Genomic DNA, 21940 nt, shown 5'->3' with positions numbered 1-21940 from the left:
ATTATTAAACCTTTCAATCTTTCGACAGTAATTAATTAAACAATTTATTTATTTCTGAAGCGGTTTAAAGTTTGTTATCAAATTAACGAACATTATTCACATAAAATTACTTTTAATTAACAAAAAGGAAATAATTGAGATCACGATAAATTAATTAACGTAGAGTCTATAAATTACCCATAATCTGTTACAAATTCATTATAATTATGAAAATTTATGTAAATACATATCTTCTCCTTCTACATAGCCGATTTATAATATTTTATAACTTTCAGCTGTGTTAAATTGCATTCTGAACAGCTTATATCGTCGTATACTTAATACAGAGTTTACGTAATGCTATAAATACTCTATTATTCTATAAATGCGCAAACATCTGCAGTCTAATTATAACAATTTTATAAAATTAGCGATTTCCATTAACCGAACCTTATTCAACGATCACGAAACATGTGATAAATCAAGTTATACAATCCACGGTTTTATTATCAGGTTATCGCTGCTCTAACAGAATGAATTAACATATAGCCACCTAATACGGTGGACTGCAACCTCGTTACGATTAAAAATTGATTATACTAGCTAATCTTTTTAATCTATCAAATTACGCGAAACAAGATTATTAGCGTAATTCGTGAAATGCATTTAACCGTGTACGATGACGTATCATGCGGTAATTATTGTTCGCTATTGTTACTAGAAAACAAACACGTGTGTGTGTTTATACACTTAAAACGTTAATACTTAATCTGCATTACACTCAACAGGTAAAACAATTGTAACATGTTTTATAAACAGGTGATTGAAAAAACCTAATTAAGTGTTATATTACTTTGCTCAGCTTGAAAATCAGAAATTATTAAAAATAATATGGGACATATAATATAGTAACATAGAACATTTCACAAATATTAATTTTCAATTTTTAGAAGTGATTTAAGGATTATAAATTGTGACTGAATGAAATATTTAAAATGAACGTGTATGTTGTAAAAGAAACGCGTGAATTATATCGCGATGTTTACTTAAAAATTCTTAGATCCTTATATTCTTTATATTTCTATATTCTTGAATTTCTACACGAATCCCTGTAACCCTGAGTTCCTATATCCCCAAATTCCTACGTCCCCGAATACATATATCATCGAATCTCTATATCTCCAAGTACCTATATCCTTAAATTCCTATATCTCCGAAATCCTTCATCACTGGAACCCTACATTTCCAAATTCCTATATTTCCGATATCCTACATCACTGGAACCCTACATTTCCGAATTCTTATACTCCCAAGTCTCCATATTTCCAAATTACTATCTCTCTGAGTTCCTATATCCCTGAATTCCTACATCCACAAGTACCTACATCCTTGAATCCTCGTATCCCAAATATTTACATCCCCGAATTCCTATACTCTCAAATTCCCATATTTCCGAATTCCTATACCCCCAAACCAGTATATTCCCGAATTCCTATACCCCCAAACCAGTATATTCCCGAATTCCTATATCTCCGAATTCCTACATCCCCGAATACCTATATCATCGAATCTCTATATCCCCGAATTCCTGTATTCTCAAATTCCCATATTTCCGAATTCCTATACCCCCAAACCAGTATATTCCCGAATTCCTATATCCCCGAATTCCTACATCCCCGAATACCTATATCATCGAATCTCTATATCCCCGAATTCCTATACTCTCAAATTCCCATATTTCCGAATTCCTATGCCCCCAAACCAGTATATTCCCGAATTTCTACATCCCCAAATACCTACATCATCGAATCTCTATATCCCCGAATTCCTATATAGCCGAATACCTATATCACCGAATCTCTATATCTCCAAATACCTATACTCCTAAATTCCTATATCCCCGAAATCCTACATCTCCAAAACCTTATATTTTCGAATTCTTATTCCCCTAAATTCCTATGTTTCCTAATTTCTATATCACCGAATTCCTACATCCCCAACTACCTACATTCTTGAATTCTCACATCCCAAATATCTACATCCCGCAATTTCCTATACCCCCAAATTCCCGTATTTCCGAATTCCTACATCCCTAAATCTCTAAATCCCAAATCCTAAATCTCAAATCTCTATACTTCTATCCGCCCCGTATCCCCAATTAGACCTACTTAAAAATCAATCCTCTCATTTCCCAGTCATCAATCAGTTTCCGAAACTCATCAATCAATTTCTGACCCATAATGGATTCCCACTACTATACTGCGCAAGATTTTCAAGCGAAAATTCTATAACGTTTACGAGTAACCTCAAAAAGTGTTGTCCGTGCGGTGAATAACAGTGAAGTATTTTTATCGACAGCAAACGCACAAAATATCGAGATTCTCGTTTCATTTTGAAGGATTGTTGCGTTTCAGTTCTCAGCGTACTTGATTTACCGCAAACGTTTGCGACACGTTCGTACGATGTTCCAATTCTCTACGGAACTTCCGTCAAACTAATAGAATTTCTGATGCAAGTTTCTATAGAATGAAACAGTACTGAATCACAATTAAGCCTCGCCGTGTAATAACCTTAACAATGTTCATCAATGATAATTTTTGTATAAGTATTATATTAACTGTGGCGATCTTTTTGCAAAGCGCACCAGTGTGTGTCGCGATAATCAAGCGATCACGAGTTAGCTCTCAAGAACAGTTTGAAATTAGTATTATTAACCCCTTGTCATACTTTGGTGAGTCTCACTCGTGACGTACTCACAGTTCAAATATAATAAATCTTACTCAAACTAATACTCTTCAACTTAAAATTTAAGTTCAACTATAATTTGCATTATCAAGGATCGCTGAATATAAAATGCTCATAACTTTTTCATTTTCTTTCTTTGTTTTAATATTATAACTATGAATAGTTAGTTTTTACTGACGCACCTGACAAATAAATTGCATATCAAGGGTTTAATACTGAACCTACCAGCATATGTGTACTCAATTTGAAATTAAAAAATCAAGTTAAAAAATAACTAAACAAACGACGAAACATAAATTCGCACAGACATGTATTCTTTATCTTGACGAAAATCAATGCTGATTCTGAGGAATGTACTTTAACCAGTTAACTGTGGCGATCTTTTTGCAAAGCGCGCACCAGTGTGTGTCGCGATAATCAAGCGATGACGAGTTAGCTCTCAAGAATTTATGAATCCATCTCAAATCATTTACACTTTTTATTTGTTTATTTCATTTCGTGTTGACCTCCAAACATTTTAAACATATTACAATTTACGAATATAATTTAGTCTTCGCCAAAATTACAATTTAAATATCAAATTGTAACAAAATTTTACGCATGACGAATATAGTCGTCATGACACAAAATTCTGCCACATCTCCATGACGGATATAGTCGTCAAACACACTTAACTGGTTAATCTTGGCGTATTTCTCTTCTTTTTGGTCTGATGTTAGCTTTGCACTTGCAGAAATATCTTACGAGCTGATTTGTATGCGTAGGAGCGATAGAGATGTGTTATTTAATTCCCATTTCGAGTAAGTTTAATTAAACTGGTAGAATATTTGGTCGTATGTAGTTCTGGATGTACAAATTTACTACCTGTACATTCTCTCACGAGCGTTTACATCAAATCTCATAAATCAATGTCTTTTGCATTAAGAGAAGTAATAAATAATTTTATTTGCATTACTGATACCTGCTCTTTTTATTACGAAGTTATTAAGTTGACCTACTATTTGATTAATAATTTTAACATTCTTCTTTTTAGTTTGTACACTGTGTCGACGAAATGCCAGTTCATTATAATTTTGTATTATTAGTTATAACTCGTTAATAAAACATTGAAGAGCAAATGTTCATATAACATTTTTTTCTTACTTTTACGTACAGAACACTTCGGCAAAGTTTTGCCGGAAAAACTGAGACACCCAGTATGTATACCGTCTTAAAATCAAATACGAAAAACAAAATATTTCTGTTAAAAATCGAGCAATATGTTAGAAGAAATATCACGCAATATTTTGAATTCATCTCGACATTCAACACGGTACAAAAAATGTGATCCTGTTTGTAAAACCCGTGGTGACCTCGATGTCGCCAGAAAAACAAACTGTTTTCGGATTGTATGTTTTCTGATACCTATTGTACACTATACTGCGTAACTATTGTTCTAAACTCTTTTTCTTTATGAAACGCAAGACGATGAAAAGTCGCGAAACGCTATATATTTTATTTTAAAATACTTATATATTTTATTATCTTCGTCTGAAAGAAGATGGCCTTCTTTAGGTTAATAATTCGTCGTGAAGTTGAAATTGTACCAACAGAGTAGTATAGTATGCAATGACATCGTGAAATATTGTTACATTGAAACTAACTACGAAGTAATTAACTCGTTGCAGTTTGGTAGTACGTGAACATTCATTTAAATTAATATTTGATTGCAACGACAGAGTACCGCCATTTAATCTTCTTTGAGACTATACCCGAGGTAATAAGCTGACAGTAGAACCTCTGATTAACTGTTTAATTATTTCGATATTCTACTATTTCACTGTACTATGATTTTATTAGTTTAATATTTTAGTGTATGGTGATTTTACTATTTTAGTATATCGCGGTACTGTGATTTTACTATTTTAACATTTCACTTTTCTGTAACTTCAATACTATTTTAATATTTTAGTGTACTATGATTTTACTATTTCAATATTTCACAGTACTATGATTTTACTATTTTAATGTTTCACTGTACTCTGATTTTACTACTTTAATATTGAACTGTACTATAATTTTACTACTTTAATATTGTACGAATTTTGTTCTTTGCAATTTTTCGCGTCAATTAAAACGTTCATATATTGTATTGCTTTATTAAATAAATATTCTTCGTTCTGCATATAATTTTATTACGTCACTTCAACTACGTATAATTTGAAATAAAAAATAAATATTACTAAGTATTGTATTAAAGAATATTAATAAATATTAATATTCGACATAATTTGAAATTAAAAATAAAATAGAAAAATAAATAGACAAACGATAAAACATGAATTAATATTTGATTCTCCATCTTCATAAAAGATTACATAAATATCGTAATGGATTTTGTAATTTAAAAAAAGAAAACTTGCATCAAAAGACCTATTACACGATAAACATCTTAATAGACTGTGTAATTTAAAAAAGGAACTTTGTTGCGTCAAAAGACCTGTTCGGTAACTTTAATGTTATAATACATACATGGAAATAAAAAATCCTACAAGCCTTTGACATAGAGGAAAAACGTGAAAATCTTCAGGAACACTGGTTCTTCCCTTTTATAGGTATTCTTGGCACGCGTTTTAAAAATATGCTTTTGAGAAAACTAGCTGCATAAACGTTTCAGAGCGCACAAATTTACTTATGTAATGTCACCTTTGACTTTCGGCAAATTGACTTGAAAATTTCATGTAACATTTTCACGATTTCACATTTTCAGAACACGCGAATCCCCAAAAATCAAAAATATCGAAATTGTTAAACGAATACGTTCTCTTGAAAATAAATTACTAAATCATTTACGTTCATTACAATTTAATAAAGGCTTGTTAAATTCATGAAATTTATAATTAACACATTTTATTAATATAAAATTTGTTAAAGCGGTCTTTTAATTTAGTTAATAAAAATGCGATATATTGGGTGCCGCAGTTTCATTTTCAACTAAAGGTAATTTTCATGAATATTAAACTTGTTCTGGTTTGAATTAATTATTCTTCTACTGTTGGGTGTCTAGCTCTAACATTAGAGAAACTTTCTGAACTAATGGAACTTTCATTATTTATTTAACGTGACAATGTGAACTGAAACTGTGGTAGAAGTCGATTAAACTATGAACAAGGAACAATGGCGGGAAATAACCAATTTTAAGTAGAACAAAACGTCTGAAATCTTAGATAATTGCTGCATATTTTCTTCTTTAGACAAAGATCTCGTTATACATAGAATTTTTCCATTTCCATTTAGATTCAAATTATTTCTTTTTATTTTCTTTCATATACCTGTTTTTTAAAATCTTTAGAAATTTAAAAATTTATTATAATAATTATTATAAAATAATAGAAGAAATTTGGAAAAATTACAATAATTCTTGATTCTTCAAATCTGTAAACATTTTCTGATTATTTATTTTATAAAATCTTTAGAAATTCAAAAATTTATTATAACAATTATTATGAAATAACAGAAGAAATTTGGAAAAATTACAATAATTCTTGATTCTTCAAATCTGTAGACATTTTCTGATTATTTATTTTTTAAAATCTTTAGAAATTCAAAAATTTATTATAACAATTATTATGAAATGACAGAAGAAATTTGGTAAAATTACAATAATTCTTGATTCTTCAAATCTAAACATTACAAAATTTATTATGGTAATGACAATATAATGAAATAATGAAAGTAAGAAAATATTGAAAGTATCTACAAAATAAATTCTGTAGAATCTTCAAATAATAAAAAATTGTTTAAAATCTTCACTCAAAAATACTGATTTCGAACATATGCACCTCTGCGCGAAAGTAACTTTGAAATAGAAGTCATAGAATATGCATTTAGAGCTGAACCATAATGCAAAAATCATTGTACTAAATTGTCACTAAGCTAGTGCTTCCTAAACTCGTTATTCCGGCGTGCAAGGCTATAAGAGCAACAGGATATTCAATTTATATTGTTCTATGCTCCTCTGTTCAAAGAAACCTAATTAAATTTCAAAGACACAGAACGTTCCGTTTACCCCGAAAACTACGTTCGTTTCGTTTAAGTTTACTTTGATACGGTCCTGAGACCTACTTTTTCTTCTCGTTGTACGTAATTACTTCGCAACAGCGCTTCGATTAATTGGCAAGCTTTCAGGTTAACTGTGCTACCTCGTCAGAGAGCTTGGATACTCTCGATGAAGTGACTGTTTCTGCGTAACACCTTCAGCAAAACGACGAATTTCAGGTTACAAAGCGAAGAAATCTTAGCTTTATATAAGCCGCCTGTGAGCGATTAACTTACAGAAACAGAATCAAACTACCTTGCTGACTTCATGAGAAACATAAATTGTAGAAGAAGATGAAAGTATGACTTATTGTGCATAATTTTTATTATTTTTAACCCTTTGACCTGTAATCGTGACGTTCGTTACAGTTCAGAGACGTCAAAATCGTAATTGCACCACAACTGAGGTTGAAGTTTAATACCTAATATAATATTTAATATGAAGTTTAATTTATTGAAGGTGCAAGAGTGCGACAGATATAAACAAATAAAATGTTCGTAGAGAAACAAATGCAACGCTATATGTACAGGTTAGGTTAACTCCTTGCAATATGATTTATTTGTCAGTCAGAACCAATTAATCAGACAGTAAAAATATATTAAGGGACAGCGTTCACTGTTCTTGTAAAAATATATCAATAAAAAATGTCGGTGAAATAAAAATATGGTATCAAGAAACGTTGCTTAAATTATAATTGGTCTCAGAAACGTTAGCCCCGAGTTTTCACTAATTCTTTGAACAAGAAATTCAAAAAGTGACAAAACAATGTTACCAAGTAAAGTTTAATCCCTTTCTTTATTAAGCACAAACATTACACTTGAATAGTCTTATAAAGTTAAACTTCCTTCGTTACAGACGAAACTTTCTTCTTCCGGCATCGCAGCTCCAATAAAAATGGCAGAATTTGAGCAGAGAGCCACGTTATTACGCTCAAAAATCTGCGGCAATTATTGATCAGACCCATCTCGTCCACGTGTTAGTCGCTTCGATTATTTGACCACATCCATATGTCGAAGAACGAGCTCGCATCGATGCTCAAACTATCCGCTACACTAATCGAACCGACACACACGTCCGATCAATGTCAATTAAGACGAGGACCATATCGCTTTGTTATGTACCAAGACAGGTGACAAAGGGTGACAGACCCTTTGAAATCTTGTCAAGATTACAGAAATAGATTGGTGTGTGGCTAATCGAAAGTGAAACGCAACAAACTTATGTCGGGTGTAGGTGGCAGCGATACCTGGATACAACTATCAGGATCACTTTATGGCATTGTCAAATAGGACCCGACACGCTATCGTATATTTCCAACGAATAATGACTCTGATAACAACGTCACGTGCCGATAAATTCCTCAAGTGCTTCGACTACTTGTAGCCCTACTGAAATGGAGGCCAGCAGGAACCTTGAATTTTTTCCTTTTCTTTGCAGGCGTTTTTATCTAACTGTACTTACTAATCAGAATTATTTCGCAGTGACCCAATTAGATTTGCTGAAGAGGAATTAATTACCACTTTCATATTTCAAATAATTTTTTTGTCGGGAGTGTGCTGAAATAAAAGCCAAGAACCTCGTTTCGATTTTTCTAATGTTAATTATTTGCAGTCATATTTATCTAAAAACTTTATTAACCAAAATTATTTAGGACTAAGCTAATTATAAGCTTGTTAGAGAAAAATTAATTATCTGCTTCATATTTCAAATAAAATTTTGTTTTCTTTTAACAGGAGTATATTGAAATGGAGGGCAACAATGAAGAACCTCGTTTCGATTTTTCTAATGTTAATTCTTTGCAGTCGTATTTATCTAAGAACTGTATTAACCAAAATTATTTGGCTCTCAGCTAATTATAAGCTTGTTAGAGAGAAATTAATTATTTGCTTCATATTTCAAATAAAATTTTGTTTTTTTAACAGGAGTATATGAAATGGAGGCCAACAATGAAGAACCTCGTTTCTATTTTTCTAATGTTAATTCTTTGCAGTCGTATTTATCTAAGAACTGTACTAATCAAAATTATTTGGCTCTAAGCTAATTATAAGCTTGTTAGAGAGAAATTAATTATTTGCTTCATATTTCAAATAAAATTTTGTTTTTTTAACAGGAGTATATGAAATGGAGGCCAACAATGAAGAACCTCATTTCTATTTTTCTAATGTTAATTCTTTGCAGTCGTATTTATCTAAGAACTGTACTAATCAAAATTATTTGGCTCTAAGCTAATTATAAGCTTGTTAGAGAGAAATTAATTATTTGCTTCATATTTCAAATAAAATTTTGTTTTTTTAACAGGAGTATATGAAATGGAGGCCAACAATGAAGAACCTCATTTCTATTTTTCTAATGTTAATTCTTTGCAGTCGTATTTATCTAAGAACTGTACTAATCAAAATTATTTGGCTCTAAGCTAATTATAAACTTGTTAGAGAGAAATTAATTACCTGCTTGGCGTTTCAAATAAAATTTTAATACATACCAAGAATGCACTGAAGTGGAGGTTAACGACGAAAAAGCTTGAATTTCATTCGTGTTTCTAATATTTATCCATATTAAATTAAAATGATTTCACATCGAATACCACTTGCAAACTTCTAATAAAGTTATTAATTACATGTACGTATCAAACGAAACAGACTTAATTTTTATCAGAAGTGTACAGAAATAAATCAATTAAACTTCAATTTTATTTTGCTTGTAAAATGTGCTTTATTTGCATTATTCAAAAACTTCTCAAAATATGCACGAATTTATGAACTGATTCAATACTAGTTAATATAACATATGCACATAATAACTTGTTAAATAAACGTATTCATAATGAAGCTTTTCATGCAGATATATGCATTGGTTTGTAAATGATATTTACTGGAAACAACAGACACATTTAATTTTAGTTTATGAAACGTATTTTAAATTCGAAAGTGAAATATTTCGAACAGAAGCTTTAACGATATCGTTTAATTTTGTTTATTTATCGAGAGAAATGTTGTATATTTTATTAATTAAACGCGTATATGCATTCGTAAAATATTCGTTCGAACGAAGGAATTTTTTAAAGGATCAATAACGTATGTACCGCTGTACATCTATCGATATAGGTACATCTTTCATGTCGACTAGAATGAATAAAAAAGAAATTCGTTATCGTATAAAAAGATTATCTTTGTCATACGAAAAGATTATCTTCAAAATCGGAGTTATGAACGGAAGAAGTAACAAAGAGGAGATCAAAGGAATGATCGAATATCAGCTCAAATTGGAACTTTTATGCGAGCAAATTGATTTCTTAAAGAGAACCGTAGTGAAAGAATTATTATTAAAATTCCGATAAAAGTTAATTGGAAAGACGAGAAAAATTAAAGGTAAAGCACTTAAATAATTCAGTATTTCCGTTTGAATAATACTCTTTAAATTGCGGAAAGTTAAGTTCAAAAGTTTCGACGGCAATGTATTATTAAACTACCGAGCTTATCAAGAAGTCGACATTTTCGTGACCTCAAAATTGTGAGCATGAGTTGTAACCAGCGACAATTCCCATTATCGCAAACGTCTATCATTGTATGCATCTTTGTGGTAAATGAAACATGAAACCACATTTTCCCGCGGACGTGTAACTTTGTTAGAATTTTACTTCCTAAGATAACGTTACACCGCATGTTTCTTTATTACCACTTTTTGCTGCCACGTTTCGAGCAATTGCTGATTTTATCGAGCTAAACATCTAGCCCATTATTGACACCGCTTTACGGACATTTTTTCGAGGAAACGGTATAAACTTATAAACGGTAGCAATTATTCGTCCAGAAAATTTGTTCGAGGAAACGGTACAAAGAGTAGTAATTATTCATCCTGAAAATTTATTCGAAGAATAAATTGGTACAACTGGTATATTTACCAATATTTATAATGCTGTATATTTATAAATTTAGGAAAATATAATTTGACATAAAAAGAGAAACAATAAAAATTTACTAACTTTATGAAATACGTAAATACCTTTTTATAAAGTAGTACAATAATTAAATTTTGAATAATAAGTACACAAGATGTCTTCCATTAAAAAGGCGCCAATAATGGACGTCACGTGATTGGTACACGCCCATTTTTATACATATAATTTTAATATAATATGAAACTGATTTAATATTACTTTTATAATATAATTACTTATATAATATCTGCGGTAATAATTTAACAAATAAGTACGTACACAATACATGTTAACATAATTAACAAGAAAAGATAAATTTTTAAAGTTACTTTGTATTTTGATATGTACTATATGAGTATACGTTAAAAAAAGTTTTATTGATATACTTGTATAATACTCACCAAAAAAGATGAAGTAATCAGAAGATTGTAAGACTGCGTCTACTTCACCCCAATTATCATATTTCTGCAGTGGATATTCACTTTAAAATCACAGTATTTCACTAATTACGAAGCGGACACACGACAATTCAAACAACGCGTCTTCCAAATGGCGGTTGAAGAAATATGTAGACGCGCCGTCTGGTGTTGAATTTACAAATTAAAGTTTATCAAATATGGCTGTCCAAGGGAACAGATCCCTGCAACCTGCAATAGCATCCGCGGAAAATGGCGCAGCTAGTACCACCTAACGATCAGACACGAAATTACCGAAACAAGTAGTTGTTTCGATAAAATATTCAAAATAAAGTATTTTTACGTTTAGTTGATGCTCAAAATTTCACAGGCGCAATAAAGTTGGAATAATGTCTTTACAGTGAACTCGGAGCATTGTAGTCGAAAATTAAAGAAATTGTATTTTATGCACTTCAAAACGATTACCGATCTAGCGATAGAAGGTGTGAATTAATAGAACTAAATTCCGAAAACAATGTACCTTATTTAGTGTTTTTATCTTGCTAACACATGTAGAACACATCAAGCCATGTAATATTGTTATTTGAAACATTTTACTGTTTTATAAATCGAAAATATTAGTATCTTATAAGTTTATTTCCACTAGTTCTTACTTTCTACTATTGGATGACTAAACATTGTTAAATGCATGAAATGCAATTAAAAAAATTTTAGAAAATAATACCAAAATAAATTGTTAGTAATAAAATAAGTATTTATTTGAGATTTTATTATATGTTGATTCCTGTGAATTAGACATTATGTTCGCTAATACACTAGCGCTAGTGAGCGGTGAAAACCTCTTACCCTTGACTGCCATTTTCCCTAGGGAAGCCAGATTTGTACTTGAGTGTACGTATCAAATGTTAACGATGGATGTGTAATCAGAATGAATGTAAATAATGATGTATGTAGCATAAAGTTTGTAAGAATATATCATTGAAATATATCTCAATTAGTCTATCTAAGTAAGAAAACATGGGTCGCCGTTCGATAAACACCACTAAAAGTGGGAAATACATGAATCCCACTGATCAAGCACGTTAGTAAATAACATAACCAAGCATTTCAGTTTCTTTTAAATGAATAAGCTCATGAACAATTATGATCAATCATTCATAAACTTATTACAGGTAAGGAAGCACGAAAAAAAGAATTAAAGAAAAATAAGAAACAAAGACAATTAGTGCGAGCTGCAGTTTTAAAGGGCAAGGACCCAGCTCAAATTATTGAAGAAATGGAAAAGATAGATCAGATGGGTTTGTTTAAAGTTTAATATTTTCTAAGTTGTTATGTGGAAAATCATTATTAACTGTATGTATCATTTTTAGAATACAATGTCATGCAACCGCCACCTTTGAATGAAAAAGTTCTAAAAGACAAACGAAAGAAATTAAAGGAGACCTTAGATCGTGTTTTAAAAATGTATGTAAGTACTTCAGATATTATGGTTATAAATTTCCTACAAAATTTTTGGTAAGATAAAATTAATATTGATAAGTACATAGTTTAAGAATTCTGATGTATTATAAATGTATAAACATCCATAGTCCATTGATAAGTTATGTTTTGTAAAATTATCATATGTTTATCATATTGTATTATTTTTCATTTGAAGGCAAAAGATGATCAAGAAAAATGGGCTGAATTGAAAGAACAATTAATACAGTATGAACGTAGAAGGATAGATTTAGTTTCATATTTCGAAGCTGTTAGACATGCACAGCAAGTACAAGTTGACGAAATTCCTCTGCCATCAGCTGGTAATGACATATCTCGGATATATTCAGGTGCATTTTGAATATATTTCAGATAATAGTTGCAATACATATTTTTATTTGGTTAATGTAAGACATTTTTTTCAGGTTCCTTAACGTCGCAAATACCTTTGCCAGATATGCCACAACCACCAACACATATATATCCTCCTCATCCACACTATATACCACAACACCATCCTTTGATGAATATTCCAATACCACCAAGTATTTTAAAGAAAACAAGTGCATATGCAGCATCTCCCTCCATGCCTACATTAGCACCCAACAAAGAACCTCCTGGAGTACCACCTTTTCCTCCACCAGATTTATCAAGTGATGACGAAGATATACCTGAAAAGGTAAGTATTTAAAATTGTTCGTTATGTGACTAATCCTTGTACACGAATTATGGGATAATCATGTATAATACATACAGGTTAAGGATGCAGTACCAAAATCGAGAACAATTCGATTTGCAGATGACAAAGAAGATAAGCAAGAATCAGATAGTAAAGATAAAGAAACAGATAAAGAGAAAGAAAAAGAAAGGGACATGTCTAAGGTGAAACCAACCACTCTACAACAGAAAATGTTAGCCATGGCAGGACAAGATATTGATCAATTTATGCGCGAAATGGAAGTTGTTCATAAAAAACGAGAAACCGAACGAGCTCAAGATCTAAATGCTCGACTGTCGTTACTTGAAGCAGAAAATGAATCTAATTCAAAATCTAATAACAAATCTACTAATAATAAAGCAGAAGAAGAAGATCTTGAACCCCCAGGAGCATCAGATCATTCTTCAAACCATAATCAGCATACATCTTCGCATTCGCATTCTCAGCACACACAGCCTCACACAATGCCTCCTATGGGGTTGCCACCTCCTCCTTTAATGTATAGACCACCACCACCTCCTTTACATTTAAGAATGCCTCCACCACCGCCACCTCGTATTGGTCTTCGGTTACCTCCTGGTAAGAATATTGCAATACATACAGAAATTTATAAGATATCATAGCTATTCAAAACTTATATGGGCTATTATAAAATCATATTTTTGAATAATTTTCTATCTTCTTATGTAAAAACCACTACTTATTGTTTCTATTAACTTGTTGTCTAGCTTACTTTTTCAACTATAATCAAAAGTTCGTACTTTTGTTAGCGCTATTATCTTATACAATATTATTATATTGTAATTAACGTAATTATGTTACACTATAGTAAAAAGGAGGTAACAAGTAATATTGCTATCAGTATTTGATAAAAAATGATTATAATTGTTGTACAGGTCCACCACCAGGAATGCCGAGGATGTTGAGACCTGGACCTCCAAGTATGCCTAGAATGCCACCTCCACAAATGCAAATGCCAAATTTATCAAACATGTCGAATATAGGAAATCCTCAAATGCAAACGCAATCTACAGGTGGATCACAGCCAAAAACACCCAATGTTCTTTCTGCTGCACCGCAATTAATTAATAGGAAAGATAAAGATGGAAAAAGTACTACGACTATTGAAGCAAAGCCGCAAATTAGAAATTTGGCAGCAGATGTTACGAGATTTCTTCCCACTTCTCTTCGTGTAAAAAGAGACGATAAGAAAAAACCGAGTATTTTATCCAGACTTACGGAAAGAATACCAGAAACACAACCAATACGAACTACTCAACCTAAAACTAAAGATGATGCATATATGCAATTTATGCAAGAAATGGAGGGATTACTTTAAATTTATATTATACTACAATACAATTTTATTGAAATAGGAAATAATGAAATCTTGTAAAATGTGTTATGACTGTTATTGCTATAATTAAATACCTAATATATATTCCTCACTTTTTAATACCATATATTAACGAATTTTTTCTGACTTCGTTTATACATAAACTCACGCAAAGCAAACTTTTTATCAAAATTATACAAAAATTGAGTTATGTATATTTAATGGTTATTATAAATATTAGTGTTGTACTTAATCAACAATTTTTTGTTATTTCTCTTACCGTCATTAGAATTAACTGTTTATTTTAATGTATATGCTATATTTAATAGACAGCGAATAACAACTATTCGTATTTATTGTAAATATAACAAATATTTTGCTGATAAATTTTTTATAAACTGAATTTCGAGTAACAAACTTTAATCTTTTTTACTTAATATGTTACTTAATATTTGATTTTTGCATGTGACTTTAAAAAGTGTATATTTTTATTTTTAATTTACTTAATTTTCAACTTCAAAGAGAATAATTTGAATTTATTTTAATTTATAAAATTAGCTACGCATGCGCTTTGAGTCCAATATGGCAAACTTTCCATTTCCGACAATGGTAAATAACGTCATTTCCTATTTCTCCGCAACGAGAAAGTAAGTTGTATCCAATTTACACGGACACGACGTATAAAGACTTATCCGTATTTACCATAAATTGAGAGTTTACGATATTCCTACAGTGTATGTAGTAAAAAACAGTATTTTTATGCGTTCTGTGTTCCGAAAACAATTACACTCGTCGTAATTTCACCAAAAAGTTAGAAGTCAATATGTATACGAGAAACAGACAAAGCCAAGGCTATGCCAATGGTAAGTAATATTTGAATATATATTTAAAATAAGAAGACAAACTGTAATGTTTTATATTTAATAAATGTACGTACCCATATTTTTATGTTTCATAATTATATAAGTATAAATAAATTTAATAGAGAAAATCAATATCTATATAGCAGTTTATACAGAATGGCGTCATCTAATGAAGATCGGTTTAGTAGTTTTGTATGCTTTGTGTAGAATTATAAGAATAGCTACAATAATGTCTTAGAAACTATGTACTGAAATAATTTCAAATTGTTTTAGGTTTTACTATATTACCAATATAGAACATTTATTATTATGTACATGGTTTTGTTTATAATTGCAAATAAAGTTTGTCATTATTTCTTTCATTTCAATCCAGCAGTTAAGAAATGCTAATCTGGTTTATAGTATTCAGAGTATCAATCATGTTCACATTTAGTTTTTCATTCCTTTTGTGTACACTTACTCAAACACTAAATATTGAACTGAAATACAAAACAAAGGCTAATGTTATGACATAAGACCATACACTACATAATACTATAACTCACAGTGTTTGTAAACAATATTCATTTGTTCTTTTCAAATTAGAGTGAGTGGTCTGAGTTTTTTTTACCAAGTAGAAAAACTAGTTTACCAGATGACATACTTTCATTATTTGGAATCAAAGCATCAAATAAAAAACTTGTTTCCTAATTTGTCATTATTATAAAGTTTTATTGCTGTAAACTTTAGGCATTAATCCTGATATTTACAATTAACAATAATTTTTATTTAAATTACATTTGCAGCAAGAAACCAAAATAATCCAAATGCAGGATACCAAGGTCAAAACGCTGTAAGTTGTATTCTTTTGGTAATAACTTTCGTGTAATAATATTTTATAAGAAATTTAGAAAGATTTTGAAAAATGTAGTTTTATATATATATAAATATATAGTTATTTTATTTAAATATATATACTCAAGTGGAACCACATTAAATTAAATTCATAGTAGTTTCTATGTTATAATTACTCAGCAAATTTTTATGCATTTATGATATATCACAATCTATAAAGCATATGTAAATTGTGCAATTTGAAGACTGCAGGTTTGATGCTTTGTAGACATTGCTATATCATAAACATTTACAGTCTACTTACAATTTATAAAGTATTTTATATACCTCAAAATTTGGTATATCAACACATGTGAAATGCTGTTTTATTAATTGGTAAAATAATTTTATTTGATTAACTTTTTTAATTTTGCATTTATCCTTCATAAGCTCCCAGAAATAGTCACACAAAAGATCCTTATGGGCAATGCTTCACCTGTTGGTTGCTTTATATTTATATTTATGTTAGTATTTCATTATACTATATTTCATTCAAAAGTCAGATTTCAAACTAATGCACTGAAATTACCTCATAAAATTATATTACTTAATAATTTTTAGTTTGACAATAGCTGAAAGGATAAAGTACTTAACGTAAACTGTTTTTGATACAATATTTTTTTCTTAACACATCTATAGTAAGAATATTTTTGTCTTATAAATTACTTAATAAATGCAAGAAAATGTCATTTGTTTAAAAAATGAGACTACTAAATTATTAACCACTGTACACTGTAAAACATGTTTTTAATTGTGTATTTCTTTTCATATGAACAATAAATTCATACATAGAACATTTAACACTTTAGAATTCTACAATTTAAAAAATAATTCATAAAGTGTAATAAAATATTGATACCTTTAGTCTAATACCACATATTTTAAAAATGAAATTTTGCAAGAAGGCACTGATTATTTCAGACTAGCTGTGTATTTTATATTGTTATCATGTATAGTATGTATATGATAAATATGTAATGTATCATATAATTTACAAGATAACCATACAAAATTAATAATTAGATTAAAATAATCAGATGTTTGTCGATTTTTTAAAAATTTTATTTTTTGTAGTTATATGGTATTAAAATAATCGTACCAGTATAGTTATTGTTGACAGTTTTATATTAGGATTATGTGTATTAGATTTGTCAAACTAGTAGACTTCAAAAGAAATGCAGCCAAATGTACTGCTTGACTGTTCTTCCTTTCCTTGCTCTAGTGGCAGGTCCTTTGGAGTCTACTAGTAAGAAAATTACCCTGTATAATACTTTACATAAATTTCTTTTAAATAACACTTCAGATCCATTATATAATATCCAAAGCTTGATATAAAAAATTAACAGCATATTATTTGTAGAGAATAAAACATATTATTGAAAATATTAAAACAGAACTTTAATACATATTATATTCACATTTTTTATGCCTTAAAAATATGTAAATATGAATTATCATCTAAATAGGCTTTTATATATTGAATCAATAATTTTTTAACAATATTTTTATGATGTCGATAATCATATACACATCAAAATTTTCCTTTAGAAATTTTAACAATTTAATATTTTTGTTTTGTTACAATTTATGAATAAAACTTATAAGCTTATAATCAGTTATTGCATTAAATTATATTGAAGTAGAGAAAAAAAAAGGTTATAAAAAATATTTTACACTTTTTGTAATTAAAATATATGGTTGTTCCATTTGTTGTTTTCAATATTTTGTCCATTTGCATGTACTAATTAGTGGTCCCTACTTTCCCTTTCCCTGCAATGCAGGAACTAGTAGCTATACAACAATACCGAGGAGGTCTATTCAGCCAGGGGCTAGATCGTCGGTTACCCACATAGCATAACTTGCCATAGGCCATATTTTTGGTATTCTGCTGAACTGATATTTACATAACATAAATTATAATATTTTTCTTAGTAGGAAGTTATGAAATGCAAAACAAAATATGTTTGCTTTAATTACTGAGATATATTAATGCTCATTATAATTTACATATGTTTTAATTATTAAAACATATGCAGTTTAATAACTTATATTAATTTTGATATTATTTTAAATCATAAGAATTGTTTGTGATTAATATTATCTGTCTAAATATAATATGCAAAATATATATTTGCATATATTATTTGTCTTTTATTTATAATTGAAAGGTTTTGTAAATTCAGTTCAGTTTTAAAGAAATATTGGTCGTAAAAGCAATTTGGCTGGTATGAGTTATGGGGGTAGCATTAGACTGCTTTCGAGTATATATACGATGCTAGACCTTGGTGGGATAGCACAACCATAGAGGTTCCTTGTGTAGCGGCGACCCACCCTATGTTTTGCAGTACAATCAACAAGGAAGTTTCCAGGGAACACCTGCAAACCAATCGAGCAACTATAAGCCGGGTGGTGTACAAAATGTGCAAGCATTTAAACAGCAACAAGCACAGGGGCAACAAGCACCACCAAGAAATGTACAGCAAGCAAAGGTTCAACAGCAACAAATCAATCAATCACCGCAGCAAATCAAACCACCACAACAACAAGTTACAAGTTCTCCTCAAGTCCAACCTCAACCACAATCTCAACCTCCACCTCAGCCTCAATTACAACATCAACTACCACCACAACCTCAACCTCAACGATTGAAACCAATTTTGAAACAACCTTCTCAGACTCAACAGCAACCTCCTCCAATACCAACACCAGTTAATCCTGTCTCGTCTTCTCAACCATCAGTTCCTACTGTAGCAACTCCTGTAACAACCAATTCTAATCCTACACCACCAGTAAATAATAATACACCTGAAGTAAAAAATGAAAATCAAGTGCCTGAAAATACCGACGTTGAAATGCAGGAACAAGTTCCAAGGTGGAGACGTAAACCTCCTGGATGTAAGTGACTATTAAGTAATGCTAATTATTTTGTTTTTAAATTTAATTTCTTTAAACTTTATTTAAAAATATTTTTGAGAAAACTCATTTTTTTGACATTAATTTTGTTTCAAACTGCAGAAAAATAGCTACGAAAATATAAAAAATTATGATATAAATTTATCATGTTTAAATGACTATGTTATTTATGAAATGATGAAAAATCACTGCGCAAATTTGAAAATTATAATACTATTATCTGCTCCAGTAGTTTATTGTTGAGCTGTAACATTTTCATAATTAGTGTGAAAACTTATATACTGATACTTACATAGAAGAAGATTAATTAATATTTAAAGTTTAATTTAGTAATATTGAAATAAAATTTATATCTTTAGTTAGAGTAAGTAAAAAGTTGAAGCGACTTCGTTTGAACCAACGTTTGAGAAAAACGTTGCAACCAAAAAATGCAATTATGGTATTGAATGAAATGAAAGCTGGAGTGCAATTCACATTTCCTGAAACTCAAGGACCTATGCCAAACTCATTGTATCTTGTTCATGCAGAGGTACTTAGAATATAATCATATTTTCTACTCTTTTAAGCATGCTATAAACATATTTTTTGCCACATCTCACAGATACATAGTAATGGACATTTAATTTTAAAAATAAATTTATTTATCATTAATATATCATACAAACATAATATTGTTTCCCGTTTTAACTTTCTGAAACTTTAACTAATAATAAATTGGTAATAAATAATTATACTAAAAATAGAATGAAGGATAATATCAAATTTTTCATGTGAATGGTGGTAGCAAATATGTTGAAGTATTGAATTGCGCCTATTAAATTAGGTTTTACTTTAAAAAATATAGTTTTATTATTTTTTTCATTATAAGATGTGAAGAAATTATTATTAATGTAATGTAAATAAAAACAGCTCGATGGTAAAACCTATGTTGGACAAGGATTGTCCAAACCTCTTGCCCGTCAAAATGCTGCTGAAAATGCTCTAAAGGCTTTATTGCTTGAGAAAATGACTGCAGCATCCCTAAAAGCACGCATTGATGCTGAATCAGACGGGCAAGCAAACCAGCCTACAGACACATTAAACACATCAAAAGATGATAGTAATGAAGATAATGCAATGGCAGTTGATACTAATATTGATGAAAGTAATGAAATTCCGTGGAGCTCGTTGGCCAGCTTTGCATTATATAAGCTTTTCCTTGAATGGCATAACCAAGGGACATCTGTCCCAGTTCCAAGGCCAGGTTTACCATCACCTGTAAAAGGAATTAAAAAAGAAATTTCTCAAGTTCCAAAAGCTCCAGTTCAGAAAGAACTACCGCCAAATGCAACAAACATACATCCTGTTATGTTGTTAAATCAAATGAGACCAGGTTTAACATACGTAGAGTTAAATCGCTCGAGTAATCCACCTAACACAATGTTCACTCTTGCTGTTGACATTGATGGTGTGGAATATACAGGAACAGGTAATCCAATTTTTAATTTTAGTTTAATAACTTGTATATGTATTTCATACATTAAGATTAGAATGATGTGAAATTAATAAATGTAAATTTTCCTGCATGATGAAGTTTTGTTATACTATACTGATAATGAATCTTACTGTTAAGTAACAGAAGTATTTTGTATTTATTTTTGCATGAAACATCTGCAGTTTTCAAATTGCATACTATTTTTAAGACACATAATATAAAAATATCATATATAAATAATTACGCTATTACTTTTTATCTCATCTATTACAAATTGTCTGCATAAAAGAAAAAAAAATAAAAAATATGTACATATATTACAGCCAAAAACAAGAAAGACGCCAAGAAAATAGCAGCAAAATCTGCACTTTTAGCATTATATGGTTTAAGCTATCCAGATGAAACTGTACCAGTACCTCAAGAACAACCGATGGCTTAAAAGGGGATGACATATAAATAATTGACTTATTTTTTTTTTTTTTTTTTTAAAGATATTAACGTCATTATTAAGTTCAGTTTGATCACTTTAATTGTACATTATATGCATTACTATAGATTATGGTAAAAAATCTAACAATTTAATTGTTGCAATAATGCTGTAAGGTTTTATTATGAAAAATTTACAAAAGTATTTTTTTCAGTAAAGTTTAATATTACAGTATGAATAAATATTACAAATAGTATAGCAAGTACAATGATTAGGATGATCTAATTTCTTTTATTGATAAATTTGTATATTTTTATATGTTTAATTGTATTTTTACAAAATTGACACATCAGTATCATGTTCTGAAAATATTATACAACTGCATTATTATTATGTAATTAATGTATTTTTATTTGAATTCGATGTAATATTATATTTTCCATACCAATATAAAACCAACTGTAAGTTAATAAATTATTAATGAAAGTATTGTAATTTAAATCATAATTTTTCAGAAGAAAATGTTTTTTCTTTAAAAATGGTCTACTTTTATATATAGTGTTTTTCAAACTTACAGTGTTTTGTATTTAAACTTTTACATCATGATATCATACTCGAATTAAAATCTTAATGTATCACAATAAATTATTATATGTAAGTAAATTTTGTGCTGTTATTGTTTATCATTATCAAATAGTTCGT

The 21940-nt window shown here is 29.7% G+C and overlaps 2 protein-coding genes across 4 annotated transcripts; both read left to right on the top strand.

Moving 5' to 3' along the window:
* Positions 1–12015: 12015 nt before the first annotated feature.
* LOC100879449 (uncharacterized) lies at positions 12016–14793 on the top strand. The gene is made up of 7 exons (XM_003701970.3): positions 12016–12236; positions 12328–12453; positions 12526–12623; positions 12813–12984; positions 13060–13313; positions 13391–13931; positions 14249–14793. The coding sequence occupies exons 1-7, from the start codon at positions 12173–12175 to the stop codon at positions 14689–14691; spliced, it is 1698 nt and encodes a 565-aa protein (XP_003702018.1). The 5' UTR covers positions 12016–12172; the 3' UTR covers positions 14692–14793.
* Positions 14794–15299: 506 nt separating this feature from the next.
* Positions 15300–21901, top strand: LOC100883280 (uncharacterized). Of its 3 annotated transcripts, none has more exons than XM_012282461.2 (6): positions 15300–15551; positions 16337–16383; positions 18794–19319; positions 19697–19866; positions 20247–20805; positions 21135–21901. In XM_012282461.2, the coding sequence occupies exons 1-6, from the start codon at positions 15512–15514 to the stop codon at positions 21248–21250; spliced, it is 1458 nt and encodes a 485-aa protein (XP_012137851.1). In that variant the 5' UTR covers positions 15300–15511; the 3' UTR covers positions 21251–21901. The 3 variants fall into 3 exon arrangements, with proteins under 3 accessions (XP_012137851.1, XP_003702137.1, XP_076385479.1); XM_003702089.3 differs by having other exon boundaries at positions 18770–19319; XM_076529364.1 differs by having other exon boundaries at positions 18745–19319.
* The last annotated feature ends 39 nt before the right edge of the window (positions 21902–21940 follow it).

Source organism: Megachile rotundata, chromosome 3, assembly GCF_050947335.1.
Source record: "Megachile rotundata isolate GNS110a chromosome 3, iyMegRotu1, whole genome shotgun sequence".
In the NCBI taxonomy this organism is placed as follows: domain Eukaryota; kingdom Metazoa; phylum Arthropoda; class Insecta; order Hymenoptera; family Megachilidae; genus Megachile; species Megachile rotundata.
This window is presented reverse-complemented; position numbering and strand designations above follow the sequence as displayed.

Excerpts from the sequence above, each read along its gene's own strand:
- LOC100883280 (XM_003702089.3), top strand. The coding sequence starts at position 15,512 with ATGTATACGAGAAACAGACAAAGCCAAGGCTATGCCAATG. Across the intron at positions 19,320-19,696 it reads GAGACGTAAACCTCCTGGAT|TTAGAGTAAGTAAAAAGTTG; the intron begins GTAAGTGACTAT and ends TTATATCTTTAG. Across the intron at positions 20,806-21,134 it reads TGTGGAATATACAGGAACAG|CCAAAAACAAGAAAGACGCC; the intron begins GTAATCCAATTT and ends CATATATTACAG.
- LOC100879449 (XM_003701970.3), top strand. The coding sequence starts at position 12,173 with ATGGGTCGCCGTTCGATAAACACCACTAAAAGTGGGAAATACATGAAT. Across the intron at positions 12,237-12,327 it reads GAATCCCACTGATCAAGCAC|GTAAGGAAGCACGAAAAAAA; the intron begins GTTAGTAAATAA and ends AACTTATTACAG. Across the intron at positions 13,932-14,248 it reads TGGTCTTCGGTTACCTCCTG|GTCCACCACCAGGAATGCCG; the intron begins GTAAGAATATTG and ends ATTGTTGTACAG.